At 54.4% G+C, this 17,561-nt stretch overlaps 6 protein-coding genes across 6 annotated transcripts; 4 read left to right on the top strand and 2 right to left on the bottom strand.

Annotated features, from left to right (window-relative positions):
* Positions 1-40: 40 nt before the first annotated feature.
* INS49_003358 (uncharacterized protein) lies at positions 41-970 on the top strand (the record flags this gene model as incomplete). Its single annotated transcript, XM_043164152.1, has 1 exon — positions 41-970. The coding sequence occupies one exon, from the start codon at positions 41-43 to the stop codon at positions 968-970; it is 930 nt and encodes a 309-aa protein (XP_043018917.1).
* Positions 971-2,271: 1,301 nt separating this feature from the next.
* Positions 2,272-6,510, top strand: INS49_003357 (uncharacterized protein; the record flags this gene model as incomplete). Its single annotated transcript, XM_043164151.1, has 13 exons — positions 2,272-2,451; positions 2,521-2,685; positions 2,746-2,854; positions 2,919-3,342; positions 3,409-3,605; positions 3,787-3,864; positions 3,930-4,274; positions 4,352-4,556; positions 4,613-4,893; positions 4,972-5,191; positions 5,260-5,683; positions 5,759-5,883; positions 5,979-6,510. The coding sequence occupies 13 exons, from the start codon at positions 2,272-2,274 to the stop codon at positions 6,508-6,510; spliced, it is 3,285 nt and encodes a 1,094-aa protein (XP_043018916.1).
* A 360-nt stretch (positions 6,511-6,870) lies between these two features.
* On the bottom strand, positions 6,871-7,481 carry INS49_003356 (uncharacterized protein; the record flags this gene model as incomplete). The annotated part of the gene is made up of 2 exons (XM_043164150.1): positions 6,871-7,312; positions 7,462-7,481. The coding sequence occupies 2 exons, from the start codon at positions 7,479-7,481 to the stop codon at positions 6,871-6,873; spliced, it is 462 nt and encodes a 153-aa protein (XP_043018915.1).
* A 1,451-nt stretch (positions 7,482-8,932) lies between these two features.
* Positions 8,933-10,747, top strand: INS49_003355 (uncharacterized protein; the record flags this gene model as incomplete). The annotated part of the gene is made up of 4 exons (XM_043164149.1): positions 8,933-9,019; positions 9,076-9,257; positions 9,356-9,962; positions 10,436-10,747. 4 exons carry the CDS (start codon positions 8,933-8,935, stop codon positions 10,745-10,747), a joined length of 1,188 nt encoding a protein of 395 aa, XP_043018914.1.
* An 835-nt stretch (positions 10,748-11,582) lies between these two features.
* INS49_003354 (uncharacterized protein) lies at positions 11,583-12,747 on the bottom strand (the record flags this gene model as incomplete). Its single annotated transcript, XM_043164148.1, has 3 exons — positions 11,583-12,258; positions 12,331-12,568; positions 12,696-12,747. The coding sequence occupies 3 exons, from the start codon at positions 12,745-12,747 to the stop codon at positions 11,583-11,585; spliced, it is 966 nt and encodes a 321-aa protein (XP_043018913.1).
* Positions 12,748-13,904: 1,157 nt separating this feature from the next.
* On the top strand, positions 13,905-17,016 carry INS49_003353 (uncharacterized protein; the record flags this gene model as incomplete). Its single annotated transcript, XM_043164147.1, has 11 exons — positions 13,905-14,062; positions 14,506-14,587; positions 14,678-14,951; positions 15,048-15,171; positions 15,216-15,474; positions 15,545-15,706; positions 16,128-16,175; positions 16,233-16,355; positions 16,425-16,473; positions 16,560-16,693; positions 16,744-17,016. 11 exons carry the CDS (start codon positions 13,905-13,907, stop codon positions 17,014-17,016), a joined length of 1,686 nt encoding a protein of 561 aa, XP_043018912.1.
* Between the last annotated feature and the right edge of the window lie 545 nt (positions 17,017-17,561).

Below are 17,561 nucleotides of genomic sequence, written 5' to 3'. Positions count from 1 at the left end.
ATTTCCAACATCCAGTAGATTTCCATCAACGATCAGGACAATGTCTTCCTCTCCGCTCTTCACATCACCAAACACGCCAGCCACGTCAGCTGTCGAGGTTGACAACGACCCATTCAACCTCGAGCGATTCATCAAGGCACAAGATCAAGGGAATGCATTCGAAAACGTCCTCGCAGCCTTCCGCGGGGGCCACCAGAAGCCCAAGCCCGCCACCTGGATGTGGTTTGTTTTCCCCCAAATGGACCACTGCCAGACACAGTCACTGCGCGTCAAGCTAAGCGACGAGGACAACCACTTGTCGTACGAGGGCGTCGACGAGCAAACCTGGCTCAAGAAAGACGTCTGGCCCAGAGGCCAGGTCCTCACCAGCCTCGACGAGGCCCGCGCGTACCTGAACCACCCCATCCTCGGCAACCGCGCGCGCGTGGCCGCCACGGTAGTCCTCCACAGCCCGTTTGCCGACAAGTTTTCGCTGATGGACAACGCCTCCATGGACGTCGCGTGCCTCCACTCCTCGATGACCATCTTCCGACAGGCGGGCCGCTTCCCGAAGTGCATCCACAGCAAGATGAAGCGCCAGCCGGGGGAGAACCGCGTCTTTGCGCAGGTGATCAACAGGTTCTTTGTCGAGTTCGTGCACAGCGACGAGGAGAACGACTGGCTGGACTACGACGACAGGCAGCTGATGGCGTACAAGCGCGGGTCCCGCCACAAGGCCACGCTCGAGTGCCTGGACAGGCGGGAGCAGGTGGAGATTGAGAGGCGGCTGAAGCAGGGGCTGGGGTGTGTCTGTGGTCTTGCGCTGGAGAAGGTCAAGGAGATGGACCGCGGCTCGAAGAGGAAGATGACCAATGCTCAGGCTGTCGCGGAGGCGGAGAAGAAGCGTAGGAAGAGGAAGATGGAGCAGGAGCGCAAGAAGCGGGAGGAGAAGGGTATGCTGTATGATGGTGGTGGCCCGAGTTCTAGGTGAGTATTCTCTGTGCGGCTAAGTTACTGTTTTGCTCTGCTGGGCAGGGAACAGTCGGCTGATTTGAGCGGCAGCCTAAGCAACGGCGGTCCAGCACCCATCACGAAGGACCGCACTCAGGACGATGACCCGCGCCCTTCTACTAGAGAAGCCTCGTCGACTGGGGCAGTTTGAGGACAAGTCGTGTGTCGCATGGCACAATAAGAAGAGGCCGATGCCGTTGCTGAGAAGGTACCTCCCTGCTTGGAAACCTTCAACATATTCTCATTCGTGGTAGATTTTTGGGTTGAGAGTGGATGATGAGGTAAATGTGACACTTTTCAGGGCGGAAGATATCTGGAGAAGAGGACCTGTTCCCCAGCTGGGTCGAGCAGGCCTGGGGGCACCATGGACTGAAAGGGGAGCGAATGACAAGAGGTCTCTGTTGAGCGTGGGCTGTCGAAAGCGGACCTTTGGAACGGAGGGACTGAGGCTATACTCCGCAGAGAAATGAGCTTTCATCGCCCATCGAAGTGTGAATTTCTAGGTCACCCATCTTGTTACGTCTCATGAGCTAGGAACATTACCCTTTGCACGAGGGGGCAATGCTCGAGGGTTGTCGTCGGTCGCACAAGTCACGGGATGTCGTTTAGCTCAAGCGCCATTCCGCGCGGTTCGGGAGCTGGCTTTCACATCCGAAGCTTGATGGAATTCGGAAATGTTTGTCGAGCTGATAAGAAGGGTCCCTGATTGCACAACTTACACAGCGTCATGAGATTTGCACGTATTGAACCAAGGAAATTCCAGGTACCCTGGTACTCGGTAAAGTTAACCCAAATGAAAGAGAAGCGAAGGAAGGTGATGGTGTCAGCCGTCAGTTACCGGACCGGCCCACGGCCAAAGCCGCTTGGCTTTTACAGGACAAGCTCCGCAATGGCAGATGGAATGTCTTTGTCCTGATCAGGACCCTTTACTCGTCAGCCTCCTAGAACAAACCCACATCCGCCAATCAGGGCCCGAATATTACTGAACAGGAGTCTTCAAAACGGTGCGGATCATCCAGGACCTTTGTTCTGAATACGACCTGCTGCACTTAGTTCTGATGCTAGGAGTGCTTGTCACATGTCTTGATTGCTACACAGGCAGGTATGCGGGCCACACATCGTACGTACCATCTGCATTGAGCATGTGACAACTACTTGCTGAGGACAGAGACCAGGAAATATAATTGCAAGTGGTAGTCCACGTACCTGGTGTCTTTAGCGTCCCTATGAATTTATGTCGCTTTGGTCTGCTGGGTTCAAAGCGATAGAACATATGATAAGATGGCTTCCTTCGACCTTTCCAAACCTCGCCGTGAGACTTCAAACCTGATGGGGCTTGCTTTCCGCGCAGCTGAGGACATACATAGCCAAGCGGGACGCGTGGCTGCCAATATCGATCTCGCCCGTAATTTGGGCCAGACTGTCCTTGCCAATGGAGTCGTTGACGATCGCAAATTCCTTGTGAGTATCACCCGAGGGCCAGCTGACGCGTTGGGCGGTGGACTGCTGCTTACTGGTCTTGCTATATAGTATGAGGGAATCATTCAGCTGGCAGCATCACTGCCAAATGATTCTCGGCTTCGCAATGATCTGAGCGGGGCATTCATCAAGAACCTCTGGGGTAGCCTCCAACATCCTCCTATGTCGTTCTTGGGAGATGAGTTCAAGTACAGGACTGCGGATGGCAGCAATAATGTAGGCGCGAATTGCTAGGCCTTATAGGCCCTCTTTGCCCCTGTGCTGACCCCTGAACAGAACATCATGTATCCGCAGCTGGGCGCTACCGGTTCGCCTTATGCCCGTAGTGTTATCCCCACTCATACGCGGGATATCAACTTGCCCGACCCGGGCCTCATCTTCGACAGTAAGATTACCATTTATCCCATGCAGCCAGGTGTGTTGGACCCTTTGTGGCTGACATCTTACAGCGCTCCTGCGCCGAGACGGACTTGCCAGGGAGAGTCCCACCAAGGTCTCGGCCTCGCTCTTCCACTTTGCAACGATCATCATCCACGACATCTTCAACACCCGTGGCAGCAACCTGGCTTGTTCGAGCTACCTCGATCTCGGTCCACTCTACGGTCATGATGAGAAACAACAGAGTTATGTGAGGGCCTTCAAAGACGGGATGTTGAAGAAGGACACCTTCGCGGAAGGACGGCTTATCGGCCAGCCCCCTGGGGCCTGTGCCATGTTGATCACGTTCAACAGGTTCCACAACTACATCGTCGGAGAGCTCGCCACCATCAACGAGCACGGGAGATTCAGCATGCCCGAGGGAAAGGCTGACACAGAGCCATACAAAGCGGCATTGGCCAAGCGTGACAACGACCTGTTCCAAACTGGGAGACTGTGAGTGAAGGACTTCAAAATTACCACTGAATTGTTCGCGTTATTAACGGTATAATCCCCCATCAGTGTTACCTGCGGCCTTTACGTCAATATCATTCTCGGGGACTATCTCCGCACTATCTTGAATCTGAATGATAATCCTGTGGCATCTGACTGGAAGCTGGATCCGCGAGAGAACTTCAGAAACGTCTTCGACCCGGACGGGACTCCAAGGGGTCTAGGCAACCAGGTCTCCGCGGAGTTCAACTTCGTCTATAGATGGCGTAAGAACACTCTCTTACTTTGAAGAGCCCCTAGAATTAGGATGCAAAGTCCCTATGATCACGGCTGGTAAGCTATGAGCAGCTCAGTGCTCATGGCTCAGCTACTCTACGAGCTAGATGCGGCGTAAAATAGCATGAGGATTTTCTTTCTCGATTTTTGACTAACGATATCCTCTACTAGACGCAACCACGAGTAACAAAGACGAGGAGTGGCTTAACAACTTCATCGCCAAGGAGATCATTCCAGGGATAGACCCCAGTAAGTGCATCTCTGAATGACCATCTAAACTCTACGAAGACGCTCTCGAGATTGACCGGTTCCAGCTACTGTTAGCCCGGCGGTGATCAGAGCAAAGTTACGCGTATGGTTTAGGGATCATGTACCTGAAGACAAGCCCGAGACATGGACTTTCAACGGCCTGAAGAGGGTGAACGGGACTTTCAAGGATTCTGATCTGGTCAGCATACTAACGGCCGCCACGGACACTGTTTCTGGAGCATTTGGCGCTCGTAACACGCCTGTCGCCCTGAAAGCCGTTGAAATGCTTGGTATCAGACAGGGCCGCGAGTGGGGCCTTGCGTCTCTGAATGAATTCCGCCAGTTTTTCAAGTTGAAGCCTTTCACCTCTTTCAAGGAGGTGAACTCCCAGCCTGGAATTGCTGAGGCTCGTAAGTTTCATACCCTGCTGTTGATAGTCATTCTCAGGCCCAGTGGTGAGCTGCGCGATAGTTGACCGTTAATGTAGTGGAGGCTCTGTACGGCCACCCCGACAACATCGAGTTGTACCCGGGTCTCATGGCAGAAGAGGCAAAGCCGCAATTCTCCCCGGGCTCGGGTCTTTGCCCCGGATACACCATCTCGGAGGCTATTCTCTCAGATGCTACAACTCTGGTGCGCGGAGATCGGTTCTACGCGCTTGAGTATGGGCCTCAGAGCTTGACCAGCTTCGGGTAAGTACGCCGACAGTGAGCGAGTGTCTGCAAGATGGCTGACATGGAAAACTCAGGTTCAAGGAGGTCGCGTCTGACTACGACGTCGCCGGCGGTGGCGTCATGTACAAGCTGCTGATGAGGGCCTTCCCAGGCTGGTACCGAAACAACAGTGTCTATGCGATGTATCCGTTTAGTACTCCTGGTAGGACGCAGGAGATCTTCCACAAAAACGGCCTGCCCCACGGCATCAAGTTGGACTACAAGCAGCCCCAATTCATTCCGCCTCCTGTCCCAGTGATGAGCTACAAGAGTGTCATCAACGTCCTCAACAATCAGCAAAGCTTCAAGGTTCCATGTGAGTCCTTCCTAATCCATTACGCGGCGGTGAATAGCCATATTCCCCTTGTTGGAATGTGCTAACAGATCAAACCAGGGGGTGAGCATACCTATCAGCTCACTGGGCACGACTACATGCTTTCGGGAGACAAGCCCGCCAACGCCAAGCAGCGCGTGGAGGTCAACGCAGCGATGTACAAGCCTCAGGACACCCTCGAGCAAGTGAGGAAGTTCTACGAGACCGTCACCACAGACCTCATCCACAAAAACAAGCGCAAGTTGGGCAACCAGACCTACCAGATCGATATTGTGAAAGAGTAAGCCCAGACCATCCAAGCATCCTGTAGAAGCTTGTGCGATGCTAACCGTGATGCCTCCCGGCAAGTATCGGCAATCTGGCCCACGCCATGTTCACAGCGCGCTTCCTGGCCCTCCCCCTCAAGGAAGACCCGCACAGCCACGGGCCCGGCCTCACGGCCCGGGAGATCTACGAGGCCCAGGCCAGCCTCTTCCAGTACGTCTTCCTCGACTTCGACACGGCCAAGTCGTACAAGCACCGCGTCGAGGCCTCCAAGGACGCGGCGACGCTGGGAAACGTCACGCGCAGGGTGGTCGAGGGCGCCAGGCACCACCCGGGCCTGATCAAGATGCTCATGGGCCTGCTGGGCCACGGCGGCGAGGTCCCGCACATCCCCGGGTTCGGCAGGGATATGGTGCTCCGGCTCCTGGACGGCGGCAAGTCCGTCGAGGATGTGGTCTGGGAGCTGGTCCCCACCCAGGCGGCGGCTGCTGCTACGCAGGCTGCGGCGGTAAGTCATGATTCTGCCTCTGTCGTCTTTTGTTCTGTGTAGATCACTAAATGTCTGTCGCACTTCCGTAATTAGTGGGCACAGCTCATCGACATATACATGTCCGACGATTACAAGGACCACTGGCCCGCCATTGTCGCGCTCGCCCAGTCCAGCTCCCCGACAGCCTTTGAAAAGCTGAGGAAGTACGCTCTGGAGGGGTAAGTCCGTTCCGTAACCGACAGCATCACGCCGAGATATACACACCCTGGGAAGGGGAAGCAAATCTGTACTAACACCCCTGACCACCACCCAGCTTCCGACTCTACCCAGCTGCCGCGGGCGTCCTCCGCGTCGCAGCAGCCAACAACACACCCCTCAACGACGGCGGGCAGACCACCGCCCTCCCCGCAGGCGCAGGCCTCTTCGTCGACTTCATCACCGCGGGCCGCGACCCGTCCAAGTTCCCCGACCCGGGCAAGATCCGCCTCGACCGGCCGGAGGAGACCTACATCCACCACGGGTGGGGCCCCCACCAGTGCCTGGGGCGCGCGATCGTGACGACGGCGGGCGCGGCGATGCTGAGGGCCTTTGCGCGGTCGTGCCCCAACGTGCGGCGCGCCGTGGGGCCCGCGGGGGAGATCAAGACCAAGCTGTTTGGTGGGGCGTTCCCCGTGTTCCTGGCCGAGGACGGCGGGAGCTGGGAGGCGTTCCCTGTGTCTAAGAAGGTGCTGTTTGATGTCTGGGACGGGGCGAATGGGAGTAATGGCAATGAGAGCAATGGTCACGGGAGGTCCAATGGCCATGGCAATGGGTATCACGCCAATGGGGTCAATGGTCGCCACTAGATTCGTCTTAGGATGAGGCGGGGATCAGTACAGGACTCATACGATGGGATGGAGACGGTCTATTAGTACTGGGACTCAACAGGGACATTAAAAGTTTAACAAAGTATTCGTATTGAAACAAGATTTTGTAGTGTAGGAGAAATGATTGGAAACGTACACTCGACAGCAGCTCAATAGGAAAGCCAGGACAGCACTTGAAGCACTACCATGGATGCAAATCAGGGATCCAAAAGACAAGAGAAACAATGCGCGGTCACTATCCGTTACAACAATTTGCTTTGCACAAAACGTTCCTTTCACTTTTTATTTGATTTTCTATTTCTTTTTTTAAGAACAAAGAAGAACACCACCTACTGAACCCTATCCATCACAACCCAGCTCTTCCAGCTCTTCATTCTTCGGGGCACACTGTGGCGTGTACTTGTAGCCCGGGAACGCCTGCTTGTGAAGCATTGTGTCCGTATTTGCAAGCCCAGTGAAGTAGTTCCGCAGCTCATCGCCCTCCATTGCCCAACTCTCCCCAATGACAAGGGAGGCTTTCTGCATATCGGTCTTGCTGACGGTACTATAATAGGCCTTGCGATAGAGCAAGAACTTGTTAAGGGGCCGTTTCACCCTGCCGGTGACTTCGGCCTCCTTCCAACGCCGCTCTACCGATCTGTGGGCATATTCGGTGATTTCTTCCAGCGGGTCTGAGCCCTTGCTGTTTGGAAGCTCGCTCAATGGTTTCTCAAGGATCGGAACACTCTTCATAGCCGAGGCCTTCTTGGGACGAGCCTCGAGCGGCTGTGCACGGTTAGCCCTGGAGGCAGGTTGTGGGACAGCGATGAGCCCATGCTGTGTGTCCTGCTGACGGAGGGGCTGGGCGACACAAAACTGGTTCGCAGTCGGGGCAGCGCGCTCATCTTCTTCAAGGAGTGGGTAAATGGGGTAGTCGGATTCGCCACTCACTTCAAGTTGGGGGCTGACATTTCTGACTGTATTGAACTCTGGCACTGAGGCTTTGAAGTTTACGCATGCCATGTTCAAACACACGTATTCGTGTACGCAGTCAGAAAAGACACGGTAGATTGGGAAGAGGCAGATGAGGCAAGAGTGGGAAGACATGGCGATAACCTGGATCAGATGCTAAACTCAATATTTGGGTATTGTGTGAGATAGTGTCCAAGATCTCGTATCCCTCGCCCTGTCTAAAGTGATGCCAGGAAGTGGTGGTGGATGATGGTGTAAAGTGGGCGATTCTGGAGGTCAAGCGGGCGTCCTTGGAGGTTTTATAGATCTCTCGGCTCCTTGAAAATTGCATCTTCATTTGTTCTCTAACCCTTATAACCATTTGGAGATAATAGGCATTGAATGAACAATGCATTTATGATCATTCAGCCTTGTTTTTATCTCAGCCGCTGAACAATGTGACTCTCTATTAGCAGGAGTAATTTCTTTCTTTTCTATACAATACCGCTCTTTGTTAGACTCTCAATTGCCATTTTCAGTCTCATTACTTTGTAATCTCACAATCCTTTTCTCTAATACGGATGCTGAAGGTGCATGAGGCGCACCGCAAGAGGGTCGCCAAGCAGGGGCAAATGGGAATGCATGAGACAATCCGTGATACCGTCCAAAGAGCGAGACAGAACTAGTACCACTCAACTTTTGACCAGTGCAATGATTATTTTGATGGAATCCTGCAGCAATTTATGGTCCGGTCTGTGGAATGTGCTGCGTGAATATTGTCACCGTGACATTGAAACCAGCCATATCCTGCTTTCTCGATGTACAACAGCATGGAAATGTAGGAGAATACAAAGATTTCCCATATAGTGCTCTGAGCACATGCCACAATCCTCAAACTCATCCTCATCTCGGACCATTGGCAATCAGCACGGGGCTATGCTCTGATCGTGGTGGTCGTGAGCGTGCAGGCTATCATTGCAGCTCAGCCCCCATCTATGGAATGAACCTCAACGATATGCGAAAGTTCTTCAATGGAAGGAATGGTCTGAGTAATGGACAGGAAATTCCACTCCGGCGTGGAAGAAGAAGGAAGCACCTGCAATGACGTGAGCGCTGAGCACCTCTTCGTGACTGCAGCTATGAAACGACCACGGAAGGGACATTTTTGAGATTGGGCAACGACGACACGACAATCTGTGCCAACCTGCACTCACCTTCTTTATCGTAAGGTCGTGATTCCCGTTTCAATACGTCAAAACATCAACATGGGAAGTGGCACCCAACCTTGAGACATGTCTGCTCTTCCACCCGTTGGCTCCAACACTTGTCCCGCTTCACTCCGCCTCTCTTTCATTCCTGGCCGACTCATCAGCACACACGCCAACATCTTCATTTTCCAACAATTCCAGTAAATCCCATGCCATTCATCATTGCTTACAAGTCCTTAAGAATCCACAACCAATCCTTCACGATGAAGCCCGCCTTTTCCCTCGGCGCCGTTCTGGCAGTTGCATCTTTGGCCCTTGCCACGGCCAAGGATCGCGAAATCGTCGATTCTGTACGCGCCATCCTTGACTCTGTGATCATGCACTCTTGCTGACTCTATTTCTCTAGGAAACCCTGCGTGACTCGATCGAGGAAGCGGAGCTTGTCTCCAAGGCCCAGACCATCGAGGCATTTGCTTATGCGTACCCTGAGAAGAACAGGCTCCCCGGCACTCCCGGCTTTGAGGACACCATGCAATACATCTGGGATATCTTGGACGACCTTGACTACTATGACCTCTCTCGCCAACGGTTCTAGTTTGATCTTGACGGCGAATGGACTCAGACGTCAGTTCAGGCGAACGATTGTCCCCTTCATGGCCTGATCAGATTGATTGACAAACCCGCAGGTACAACATCATCGCTCAAACCAAGGAAGGCGACACAGACAACGTACTTCATCTCGGCGCCCACATGGACTCGGTCGCTGCAGGGCCGGGCATAAACGACAACGCATCAGGTGGCATCGGTATCCTGGAAGTCGCGATCCAGCTCGCCAACTATACCGTCAACAATGCCGTTCGCTTCTCCTGGTGGTCGGCCGAAGAAGAAGGGCTCATCGGGTCAGAAATATACGTCGATATGCTAAGCGAGGAGGAACGCCAGAAGACCCGCCTCTACCTCAACTTCGACATGATCGCCTCCCCTGCCCACAAGTTTGGCGTCTACACCAGTGACTTCAGCGGACTCGGCGTCACGCCGGCTCCCGGCGTCGAGGAGGTCGAGGAGATGTTCCAGGACTACTTTGACGACATAGCCGACCTGGAATGGGATACGGTCGCCCTGCGTGGGAACAGTGATCACTGGCCGTTCGTCTGGGAGGAAATACCGACGGGTGGCCTGCACGCCGGAACTGACCCCAACTACCACACGGCCAATGACACAGTCGCGAACATGGACCCCGGCGTGTTTGTCAAGATTACCAAGGCCATCGCTCATGCTGTGGCCACGTACGCGGTGAGCTTTGACAGTCTGCCTCGGAGGGACGGCTGGCTGGTTTGGCCAGGGCTCGGTCCAGTAATTTCGAAGGATGGACAGATGTGATGTGGTGTGGTATTTTCCGGCGCAGCATTCGCACAAAGCCTAGTACATGTCTTCGAGTAGGAATACCAGTAACCTAATACAACCAGACTTCTAAGTTTCTCTTCCATCGCCTTCTTGTTCCCACTCGTACCACAGACATGCATGTTGCTTGCCCAGCTCCTTGGTTGACAAGTCTTTTCTGCCTTGGCGATTTACTCCTGATAAGGGGGAGGCACCGATACCACCGAGGCGGCGTCTGACTGAAATGGCGACTGCCTGGCATACTGCATGCGCTGGCTCCTGGGACTCGAGTACTGCTCCCGGTCGATCCGAGTCCTACTCCCATTAACTGCGCCATAGCCAGTCCGAGACTCATAACTGGAGCCACCGCTCGCCACTGGCAACAGAGCCCGCCTCTGCTTCCCACCCCGCCGGTCCCGCCCCCATCGCCGCAGCCTTGCAGCACAAGCCCTGCACGGCCGCACAAATACCTCGCGCCTGATGCCGCAGAACGTCGGCGCCGCGAGGAACCACCGCAGGCAGGCGATAAGGACGATGCAGATGACCGCCAGCGGCCAGAGGAGGATGGGCAGGACGGCTGCGAGGGGGCAGCAGCAGACCAGGATGCCGTCGGTGAGGAAGATGGCCGGCAGCCAGGGGATGGTGCGCACGTCGTGCAGGCTTGCGCAGAGGAGGAGGGAGTAGATGAGGACGCCTGAGGCGTAGACCATCAGGATGAGGGCTGTTAGGAAGGGGTGGTTGTCGTGGAAGGCGAGGAGGGCCGACGGGAGGGGAGAGTCGGTGTGCATCCTCTCTGATGGGGGTTTCCCTGTGTTGATTCGGCGGGTTATGTCTGTAGGGAGCTGACCGGATTGTTGGCCGGCGGTCGGGTCAAGATTGAGAAGCGGACGATGGGTAGGTAGAACGAACAGTGTGAAGTCTGCTGTGGTTGGGATCTGGGTGGCAGCCTACAGATTCCATGGATCTGCTGTGCCTGAGGCATGGCCACGTCCACGTGCGTCCAACATGCTGGTGTGCAACCTCTGCCCCGCCCTTGCGCAGCCAATGGAAAACGGGCAGCAATGAGCCTCACTTTTACTTCTTCAATTTTGTTTCGTCTTGATGTTACACAAGGAGGATTCTAGGTTGACTGCAGCAAGCAAGGGTCCAAAGGTCTAGCAGGTAACGACCCCCTATGCATCCTGCACGTTCCGAATTATCGAGTATCTGGAGGCACCGTGGTTTTCTGTCACATGCAACGCCGCAAGAGCAGCGGCGCCAACAAGAAGAAAGCCGTAAAGGTCGACGAAGAGCAGCGTGGTTCTGAAATAATTCGTAGCGATACAGATATACAACAAGGTTCAAAGACATCCGACTGAGATTCAGGTTTGCGTTTGGTGAGCACATATCTCAATAAAAATCCGGCAGGAGAGGGATTCCTTTGCAGTAGATACTTTGAGCGATTGGCAAGAAGATGGACATGGCATTACTACTCTCATACAGATCAACACTATGCTGTGTTAACCCGGCCGTACGACAATCAGAAGATTATCCCTACGACCTGAAGCCCTTCGTCTTGAGCTTCTCCCACAGCTTCTCCTCCTCCACCAGGATGTTCTTCCCGCTGAACTCCCCCTCCATGTTGATAGGAGGCAGCAGGGCCTGGTACGGGATGGTGCGCACGCGCACGTCGGACGGCTGCCCGTGGGCGGCGAACTGCATGCCCTCGACGACGTCCCCGTTGCCGTACTGCTCCTCGGTGACGAGGCGCAGCATGATCTGCGCGCACTCCTCGGACGTCATGTTCATGTCCTGCTCGCGCACCTTGCCGACGCAGTACTCCTGCTCGACGGCGGGCGTGTAGGTGGTGGCCGGGCACATGCAGGCGACGCGGATTCCCAGGCGGGACTTCATCTGCGCCAGGGAGAGCGTGAAGGAGGTCAGGGCGCCCTTGGACGCGTTGTACAGCGGCGTGCCGATGGTGGGCAGGTACGCGCTCATCGAGGACACGAAGAGAAGGCTGCCTGCGATCTTGTTGGTGAACCAGTAGTCCAGGGCGATCTGGGCGAACCGGATGGGGCCCATCTGGTTCACGGCGAAGATGTGGTAGAGTCCTGGGGTGCCATTGGGGTCGTCCTTGGCCAGAGGGGAGATGCCTGGGGGCTGCCAGAAGGTGGAGTGTGGGGGCTCCCTGATGAGGCTCGTCGTCAGCAGGAGCTCATTCTCATAACTCTTCTTGTCATTGCAGAGTATTATGTTGTCGCTGCTGTGGCATGAGGAGCTGAAAGGTGGAAAGACTTACCAAATGCCAGCACCAGGGCAGACCAGGTCAATTCGGCCAAAGGTCTTGAGGGTGAACTCCCAGGTCTCGGAGATGGACTTCCAATCAGATTGGTCACACCTATGGTAGACGGCAGAGACGGGAGCCGGGTGAGGGAACTTGGCGATGAGCTCCTTGGCTTCGTCGCGCAGTGCTACATCGGCAAAGACAACGGAGCAGCCGGCATTGAGGAGCTGCTCTGCGAAAGCCAGATTGATCCCTGCGCTCATGCGAATGTCAGAATCAGGACACCGTGCACATGCTAGTACCAAAGAGTACAAAGAGCTTCCAGCTTTCTGAGTCTTGCGGAATGGGGAATGGGGCAAAAAGGAGTGAGCAATCCATACCACTTCCGGCGCCAGTGACCAGGGCAAACTTTCCCTTGATTTCGTACGACATTTTGTGACGAGTTGTTGCGGATCAAAGAGAGACTGTGAGGAATGGTCTGGAGCCGAGAGCAATTTAAATCAGGACAGCGGCTGGGAAAGCCCGAATAGAGTAAGCCATGACAGCAAGAACAAAGTAAGCAATGTGAGCGAGATGAGCAAGAGTGAGCAAGAGTGAGCACAGACAGCAGGAGCAGAGTAAGCTCCGGCAGATAGCTCAAGCGAGTCCCCAAGTAATCAGCGCCAAGGAAGACAGACCTTTTGAATGGGAAAACCATGCGGTGTTGGGCCCCTAAGGTATACGTTTCATCACAGGTTGTTGTCTTCAAAGGCCTGGAAATCCACGGGTAAATCCACTCGGGATCATACATTTATTAGCTTCTCCCGGAGTGACCGACGTCCCACATTAGTGGGCGCCAGGATTGGACCGCCAGAAGCCAATATCTGTTGACAGCTCCTTTGACAACCAGAACGATCCACTGCCATACATAGTCTAGTGTCCAGATGCGCGTGAATAGAATCTTCGGCATATGGCCAAATCGCCTAGAAATGACAGATCTTGAAATGCAGGTCATATCTCACCACGTTCTCGGCAACCTCGGAAAAGCAATTGGCATGCATGCTTATTCACTTGTCAGCTGACGGCTCAGAATTGCTTGGTTTTCAACCAAGCGAGTCATTTTGCTTCATTACACTGGTCGCTTCTAACCAACTACATATGCTGTGCCGCACTCCTGCAGGCGCGGCCCGCCGGGTCATATCCCGCCAGGTCGTGCCTTGCCCTCCCTCCAGGAACCAGTCTGCGAGGCCTCAAGGGGAGGCCGAGAAGGGAGCATCTCCAGTGATGAGGGTAGACCAATCGATGTTTTATACCCATGGGATACTCGGGCCCGGTACTTGCCTCCACCCCTGACCTGAAGCACGCCTCCTTACCAAAAACCCCGGCATGTTGGAGAGCGAATCCGAAATTTCGGTGTCCTCATTTGGTTCGAGTCGAGAGCATTCGTGGTCATGCCATAGCCATGTGGAGAGGAGCTCAGGGCAGTGTTAAGTATCACCTTGGCGGCTCGCTCGAACCCGGAGGGTCGAGTCCCCCAGACCGGATGGTTTCTCTCCCCTTTCCAACTTCACCCACGGCATCTTGAGAGAGGCCACTACCGAAGAAGCAAGATGGCACCAGCGGGCTGGCACTCCATCACGCCCACTGGGCTGGCGGCCAACATCTATGGCACTGCTTTGGCTTTTTCTATACTGTCTACCATCGTCTTGGCCCTGCGGATGGTCGCGAGGCTCGAGATGAACCAGTTCAGCCTGGAGGACTACCTCATGTGCACTTGATGGGTAAGGTTCCCTTTTGCGCTCTTCATCCCCTTCTGTTTCCACTGCTACGCAGTACCCGCTGACGCTGACGCGTACAGTTGATTAACATGGTCCACAACTCTGTGGTCATCTATGGTAGGTACTTTTACATCACTTGATCCTTATCTCTGGATAACTTACATGTTGTCTGTGTCTCATCCATTGGACGAATACCTTTCAACATGAATACCTTGTCTTCACTGGTTTGCCCTGGCGGATGTTCTTGAGATGTACTAAGAATGTTTCAGGTGCTCACACTGGACTCGGAACTCCGGATGCATTGATCCCAGGCGGTCCAACTGGACCGATTTATATGGAAGGGATAATAGTACAGCTCCCCCTCCATAAACTCTTCCATCTTCCTGCCTTGCCAAAGGTCTAGCTGTGTGCTGATTCTGGAACCATTCAAGAGTGTGTTCTTGTGGCAGGTCTTCTTCCTCAGCGGCCTCGTCTTCATCAAAGTCAGCATCTGCCTGACCCTGCTCCGCATCGCCGTGATCAAATGGCATTGAATCACGCTGTGGGTGATTGTTGTCGTCACGGTTGTGTCGACCATCTTCGTCGAATTCTACGTCCTCCTGCAGTGCCAACCTATAGCGGCCACATGGGGCGAGGTAAAGGGGACTTGCTTGCCGAGCACGATCACCGTCAGCATCACCTTCATCATCTCGGCATTCAACCTTATTACTGATGTCACCACGGCGCTGTTGCCTTTCCTTATGCTTAAGGATGTGCAGATGACCAAGAAAAACAAGGTGGCCATTATCGGTATCCTGTCGCTTCGCGTCCTGGCTTCTATCGCCACTATTGCACGTCTCCCTTTCGCGCATGCGTATTTCTCTCCCACGAACTATTTGGGTATGTCTCTTATCTTCAACTCTGAAGAGATCCAGGAATCCCATGATTATCCTACTGTCACCTGAGAGTTACGAACTTTCGAATTCCCTACTACAGAGGGCATCGGCGACATCATCCTCATCGCCGGCTCCCTCCCGATGCTGCGCACCCTGTTCAAGTCCATCAAGGGCTCGATGCAGCAGAAGTCGACCCACAACACGAACTCCACCGAGCTGCTGCTGTGGACACGGGGCGGGCGCAGAATATCCGGGACCAGTCCGTCAGCGGCGAGCGCATCGTCATCACCGTCGACCACCACTTCGGCCACGAGCCCCGCGCCACCCCCGAGAGCGAGCTCCGGAAGGCCGTCGTGTTTGCCGACATGAACACGGAGACGGCCAAGGCGTGGTCGGAGGAGAGCAAGAAGTACGCCAGCAACCAGGAGTACCAAACCACAATCTTTGAGATGAACGTCCGAGACGACAAGTCGGTCCAGGCCATGGTCGATTTCGTGGTCAAGGAGTTCGGACGTCTCGACTACGCCGTCAACGCTGCTGGACTAAGTCATGCCCACTTCCCAAGCGAACCCTGGTGGCGACTAATCGCATGCGCAGGTCGACAACGGCGTGCATGCACCCATTGCAGAGACCGACATGGACGATTTCGACAGCATAATGAACATCAACGCCCGCGGAAACCTCTGCGTAAAGGCGCAGGTCGCCGCCATGCTCAAGCAGGAACCCAAGACCTGTCGAGTTGCAGTGACACCAAGTTGGGTTCATAAAAGAATTACAATCCATGGTTGGCCTGGCGGCTAGCACGTTATTTCCCTTGATTCGTGTAAGTGCCTTGGCGAGACTCCTTCAACAGAGCGGTGTCAAAAAGAACGAAAGGTTGTCTCATGACAGTTTCTTCCCTTTCTGTCTCTCAGACTGAGGGACATGGGACTATACAGCCTGTGCATGAAAACCCAGTCTTGGAAGCATGAGTTCCATTATTAGTCCTCGACGACCCGTAGAGTCGAGGCTGGCGTCGTCGTCCTCCCCGGCGGCCTGGGGCGGCTGTCGGGGATGCCTTCTTGGCTAATTGGCACATGGGCATGACGGCGTTTGGCGGGCCGCCTGTGCATTTTCAAATTGTGAGCATGCATGCATTCGCAAACCAGGTATTCCATCTGCCGACGGGAAGGGATGATAGTTCTACAAGAAATTTGTAGAAGAGGAGCAATGGGTCGACGAGCAGACTGTACGTCCACGGTTGTAGAGCTTACCACGGGCCCAAGCAAACATTGACATGTAGCAGTGTCAAGAGATATTCGCTGTGTGCCAGGCACTTCCCGGGCCCGCGAGCACGAAGATGATATACTGCATCAACTCCATGCATGGGCGGTTGGACGATGGGGGTTTTGTCTTTCGCCTTGTGGAGGTGAGCAGGCACGAAAGCGTTTTCACCAGCACTTGAACACGGGAAGCCACTGACTCTTACTTTTTCCAGTCTCCCTGGAGCTCTTGGGATGTATGGACTTTCGCCCGGGATATCTCAAGTCGGCGACCGACTACCTGCTCCCGTCTATGCACTTTTGTCTGGCCTGAACTAACTCAGCAACTGTCGGCATTATCGCATTGGCAGCGGTGCAGCTGGCGGAAAAGGCCATTACCAACAAGGTGACGCGAATCGTCGTCTGCCTTGGCGGTGCTGCCGGCATCCTGTACTCTTCTCTGTGGTACTTCCCCCTGCTCATGGTCGCTGCCGGGCTGGCAACGGTGATATGGGATTTGCGAATAGGACATAAGGCACTGACTCGGGCGCGGAGGAGCTGAGGTCCCGGAGGTGGCTGGTGTCGCTGCTGAGGGGGGTCAACGCGGCGGCTGTTGGCCTGGTGTACACGGTTTTGTACAGGCTTTGGCAGATCGGCCTCTTGGATGAGGCGAGGGGGAATGGTAGCCCGCTTGGCGGTGACCCGTGGTGGGTTGCTATCACTGGGGCAAGCTTTGTTGGCGGGCGGTGGTTTGGGCTGAGTGCGCCGTTGGCGATATTACTTGGGGGTGTCTTAGGCATGGTTTGGCATGCCATTGTTAAAGCTTAATCATTTCTTTGATTACTGTATAGATTCATTCCTCAGCTGTGTCTGTCACGGCACAAGAAAGCCTATTGCGGCAAAACACCACAAAAGAGGGACGTTGTAATGCCGAGTGCCTTACCGTGGCTATTACCTATATAGCGTACTGTAACAGTAGCCACCCTTTAAGGTCTATCGTCCCGATAAACCATTAAGAATGCTGCTACCTTTTCTGCTAGGCACCCCCTGGAAATAGATCCATAGGCACTATTTTCGAAGTTCTGAGTCAAGTTATCCAGCTTCTCGGCTGTGATTCGCCTCCTTCCCACGGGTGGATCCGAGATCACGTCAGGCCACTACGTGAGAAAAATCCATGGCCAAAGGAAAAACAAAGTCACAAAGTTTGGCTCAAACTCAAAACCCCTAGGGAGGCATTACAAACTGTCACGGCACAAGAAAGCCTATTGGGCCAAACCACCACAAAAGAGGGACGTTGTAATGCCGAGAGCATTACCGTGGCTATCACCTATATAGCGTACTGTAACAGTCCAACTTGTTACTGCTCCCGTCTG

The sequence above is a fragment of the Diaporthe citri genome (genome assembly GCF_014595645.1).
Source record: "Diaporthe citri strain NFHF-8-4 chromosome Unknown scaffold_10, whole genome shotgun sequence".
Classification (NCBI taxonomy): domain Eukaryota; kingdom Fungi; phylum Ascomycota; class Sordariomycetes; order Diaporthales; family Diaporthaceae; genus Diaporthe; species Diaporthe citri.
This window is presented reverse-complemented; position numbering and strand designations above follow the sequence as displayed.